The 4,930-nt window shown below is 33.1% G+C and overlaps 1 protein-coding gene across 1 annotated transcript; it reads right to left on the bottom strand.

Annotated features, from left to right (window-relative positions):
- Positions 1–2,318: 2,318 nt before the first annotated feature.
- LOC136972224 (short transient receptor potential channel 4-like) lies at positions 2,319–4,589 on the bottom strand. Its single transcript, XM_067266780.1, has 6 exons — positions 4,418–4,589; positions 3,636–3,799; positions 3,337–3,568; positions 2,690–2,896; positions 2,554–2,608; positions 2,319–2,462 (listed from the first exon to the last, which is right to left on the bottom strand). The coding sequence occupies exons 1-3, from the start codon at positions 4,562–4,564 to the stop codon at positions 3,463–3,465; spliced, it is 417 nt and encodes a 138-aa protein (XP_067122881.1). The 5' UTR covers positions 4,565–4,589; the 3' UTR covers positions 2,319–2,462; positions 2,554–2,608; positions 2,690–2,896; positions 3,337–3,462.
- Between the last annotated feature and the right edge of the window lie 341 nt (positions 4,590–4,930).

Genomic DNA, 4,930 nt, shown 5'->3' with positions numbered 1-4,930 from the left:
CTGGCCAGCCTGTCCTAGTGAGGCATGCGCCCATGACTGAACAGTCCCGGTGATCAGGAAACAGAACTGCTTGGCCACTGGTGGGCCACCACATTCCTTCTTTTCAAGGCTAAGTTAGCACCATCTTGCAGGAGTGCTGATTTGATGTTGAATCGCAGAGATTGAAGCTTTTTGCATAATGTATAATGCCCTTTTTTTTACAGCTTCAGTCCCCTTTTCCTTGTCTGTTGGCGCCACTGCTGTTACCAGCTAGCAATATGCATCATCATTGACCAATATTGTGCTTCCAACGTTCCAACAACATCAATGTCTTCAATCAACAGCGTACATGCATGGTGGTCTCTTCTCATACTGAAAATCCTTGTGTGTGGAGAAAACATTAGAACCATTTGATAGACATGGAGTGTAACCATGTAGCAGATAAAACAGAGAATATTGCATTGTATTCTTTCGTGAAATATTTCAAAGGAATTTGTCCCATGTTTTAATAACTTTAATTTCTTTTTCACGTGACTTTCTTTAATGAAGTCATGTGAAAAAGTAAATAGCGAGATAATTTCTTGAAAGTCACATTACTTTCTTTAATGAAGCTACAATTATTTCATTTGCACATTCTATTAGTCCATTTGCCCAAGTAGTATATGATAGAGTGGATTAATGTTTTATTTACAATATATTTGAGTGGTTACACGTGCTATAAAGGCAAACTCATTACCATAGATATAAATTATGGGACGTCTGTAGGGTTCTTGATAACAAAAGAGGCAAGCCAGTAATTTATGTAACTTTGTTCTAGAAAAAATTTTTGAATTGAAATCACATGACTTTCAGTTTGCATTGGAAGTTCATATACAGTTAATTGGGGCCTCCTACACCTATTCTTTCCACACGATATCTACTTTATGATACACATATGATCTAACTAACTCCATTCTCGAGATTATGGAAAAACAGATAAATGATAGTGGAAATTTATAAGTCTACAATTTTTTCCAGGTAGTTTTACGTAAAGACCTATTTTGTTACAAAAGTATGCGCGACAAGAATGCGTTTTATGTGAAGCTGAGATCAACATAATACGAGGGCTATTTTTTAAATAAGGTCCGTTTGTGAATGAGAGTGAGAATAATGCGCAGTCAAGCCAGTACGCGTGGGCTTCTGCTCCGAGCAAGCATGGCGCACGTTTTGACGCCATTTGTAGCCATATCGTCTGTCTGTATGCTGAGCTGTAGAAGTTTAAAATGTTTAAGAAAATTGAGTCTCCTGCCGACTGTGAGATGCGATCTGTTATTCGATTCCTGAGTTCAAGAAACTTGGCAGCAGTGGAAATTCACCGTCAGATTTGTGAAGTTTACGGTGATAATGCTGAGTGACAGTAAAGTTCGAAAATGGGTAAGAATGTTCAAGGATGGGGGAGTTAATGTGCATGATGAGCCACGCCTTGGCTGACCTTCTCCGATTTCAGAAGATTTTGTTCTTGATGTGGATAACAAAATTCGAGAGGATCGACGATTCAGGATTTCAACTGAATTTCCACAGATTTCAAGATCAGTCTTGTATACCATTGTTTCGGAGAAACTGAATTATCGAAAATTGTCTCGGTGGGTTCCAAGATTGCTTTCTGACGATCACAAAACAGAAAGATTGGACAGTGCTTTATCATATTTGACTTGATACGATCATCCACAAAGTCCAGACCTTGCACCCAGTGATTTTCACTTGTTTTGATACTTAAAGGAGTTCCTTGGTGGTCAACGGTTCAACGACGATGAAGAAGTGAAAACTGCAGTCATGGATTAGGCTTCTTCACAGGCGGCAGATTTCTTTGAAGTCGGAATTCAAAAAATTGTTGAGCGGTATGACAAATGTTTAAACAAAAATGGAAATTATGTAGAAAAGTAGATAAAAGAATGTAGAATATGGAAAAAATATATTTTAATGATATTTACAGTATTTTTCTTTTTATTAAAAAACAGACCTTATTTAAAAAAAATAGCCTTCCTATAAAACGAAAACAAGCAAGATTTGACATTCCACCTTGATATGTGTAAGGAAAACAAAAGGAAAAGTGTTTAATCACGTTAAATTAGGGTTGGTTTTGAAAGGGTGCAGTTGAGGAATACATAGGCTTCTAAGTTGCTTAAACTGTGGGCTTAACTCGTAATAATAATTTCATCTCTTAATATTTCAAATTCAAATTTATTTTTTGTCATGTTCTTGAATTTTTGCTATTGATTTTGAAATGTTCGTTAATGTGAATCTTCATAAAAAGACAAAATGAGGTCATTATGTACTAAACAAACTGTACTGTACTAAAATTGATTCATCAAAGAATAATTTTATTTTCAAATTAAAATACATTAAAAAGTTTACATCATTTTATTAGAGTTAATATTGTGTAAATTGTGATTAATATTGGCTTTTGTTCGTAGGTATTTTTGCATAATCTTTCTTATCAGTTCCTATTTCATAGGGAACAAAAAAGAATTATTTAACTACAATGATCACATTTCAGCTTTTAATATATATAATGTATTTACAAATAAAACTCACTTTCTTTGTTTCCTCGTCATCAATCTCTGCTTCTTTCATCTTATAAGCAACATTTCTGAAATTCATTACGAGTAATTTTTATTGCAAAAAAATTCTGACGATCAAATTATTTAAATGACTGAAATAATTTACATACCAACCAAGAGAAGTATTCTCATTTGAGTTATGTAAATAGTCTTATTATATTGCAGACTTTTGTTGCTTCTATTACAGAATGTACCTTAGAACATATTTCATACCAATTCAGCATTAAATTGAAAGGACTGGGTATGGCTTCATCTACATAAAAATATATAGCACATTGTCTGGTTCCAATATATTTCCATTCCATATCACCGTTATCCTGAATCATAAAAATAATAAATTAGGATAATGCTGACACAAAAAATGGAGCTTATATAAATTATATAAAATTAAATACAGCTTGTATGAATTAACACAAGCACATCAGAGTATATGACCAGCCATGATCACCAGCCAATGACCAGTCATTATGAATAAACCCGATCCGTAATGGGTTCAATTGGCATAAGTCAGAGAATCAATGAATGGTGTCCCGACTCTTAATATGCTTGATAAATTACGAAGGTTGGTAATGGCCATCTGATATTAATTTAATGTTTGTTTGATTGATTGAGATAATGCACATTTTTACATAAATTTGACGTCATTCTTTAGAATTACTCATTGTGAAACTGAAGTAATGACATCAAATTGAAGTCAAAATGTACACTATCCCAACCAATCAAATAGACCCTTAATACAAAAGATGAAAGTTCTTACCATGACTTTCTGGAAAGTATTTGTTAGAACAGCAATCAATATAATAATAAAAATTATAATCATTAGCATATGATAACTGCCAAATAATAAAGTCCTGATAGCCTGGGTAAAACTGTGGTAAATGATTCATTCGGGTGATGCTTCAGTTTCTATCCCAACTATCACATCTGCAGAATCGAGATCGATTAATCCAAACAGAGCCCAGAATAAAGTCTTCATCGAAGAAGACAGACTGTAGAATTTTCAAAATTTAGTATCTTTGCTTATTTTATTTAGATCTGTAGTGTAAATTTACTTACTAAGTGAAAGCAGCATCTTGAATTATCTCCCCATCGTTTTCTTTTCCTTCCATTCCTTTATAGTGTGAATATAAAGTAGTCATGCAAATGGCTATGGTGTTCAGCAAAATGAAAACTCCGGCCAAGAACCATGCGATATTGACTAGCATTTGTATTAAAAAGACCTAGGAAATATAATTTTGACATTTTTATCTACGTTATTTAAATAAATACCCATTCCACATTAGAAATAATCTTTCCTGATCTAAGTTTATTTACCGAGCAATTACAGTACAATCTCGACACTTCTAGACATTCAACGCTAGTCAACTGGGGTGCTGTTGCCAAGTCGTAAACAATCTTTCCACCCGTTCAAACTCCATTTCCCACTAAAGGTTGCATATTGAACCTGAGCTTGAACACTCAAGCTTGGGCATGATATTAAAGATTGTTAAGCTCTTTAAAAAAGGTATAGTATCTTATAACACAGTAAGTTCTATATAAATATAAAAATCAATCCCTGAAAATTTTCTTCCAAAAACAACTCCCACTAGGTTTAGTAGGAATCCACCAACTTGGCAAAACTGTTTATGGGCAAAAGCAGGGCGCCTGAATATTTTGATCATTAATTCAACTCGTATTTTGGTATCATTAACAGTTTATTCCACTCTATCAAATACTTTTGTGCGCCATAGAATTCATCTTACTTCCAATAATCCGGCAATCTCCTTATTCCGCTCCATATGTGTCGAACTATCAAGATTGTACTGCACTTATGAAATAAATATGTTTCGTATTATTACCTGAATGAATCCCAAATGAAAACTTTGTTGAAAATAATACAGCATTTTTCCAATAGCTAGAACTCTGGAAAATCTTATTAAAGCTTCATGTATGAGAGTGAAGTCATGCGGTGACCAAAATTGTCTAGGGACGTCTTTAGCTCCCATGTGATATATATCAATCCACGATTTAAACTAAAATATGAAGGTCGTCGTTAACATCAATTCCAATATATTGTAACTACGATAGTTTAAATATAATTTACAAATAATCTTACAAGTTCAAAATGGAAAATATTTGATACTGAAAAAGTTCGAGAATTTATATTTTTATCGTGGAAATAATAGCCCATAAGTAATTGTGTTTATTAAAACCAATCATTAAATATTTGAGTAAAAGAGATTATCTATTAATATAACCAATTTGAAGTATAACATAAAAACTCAGAGTTTCTAACTTTTAAAGTTTGCAAACTCCAAGCTATTTATTTATATCCATATAATATACATACATATATTAATATTAATGCTATT

Source organism: Centruroides vittatus, unplaced genomic scaffold, assembly GCF_030686945.1.
Source record: "Centruroides vittatus isolate TY-2023 unplaced genomic scaffold, ASM3068694v2 contig_2859, whole genome shotgun sequence".
Taxonomy (NCBI): Eukaryota; Metazoa; Arthropoda; class Arachnida; order Scorpiones; family Buthidae; genus Centruroides; species Centruroides vittatus.
Note: the sequence above shows the minus strand (reverse complement) of the source record. Positions and strands in the feature narration are given on the sequence as shown.

Bases quoted from the DNA above. Each gene is read 5' to 3' on its own strand.
- LOC136972224 (XM_067266780.1), bottom strand. From the start codon at position 4,564: ATGGGAGCTAAAGACGTCCCTAGACAATTTTGGTCACCGCATGACTTC. The intron at 3,800-4,417 runs GTAATAATACGA...TATATTTCCTAG, and splicing joins TTCATTTGGGATTCATTCAG to GTCTTTTTAATACAAATGCT. The intron at 3,569-3,635 runs GTAAGTAAATTT...AAAATTCTACAG, and splicing joins CAAGATGCTGCTTTCACTTA to TCTGTCTTCTTCGATGAAGA.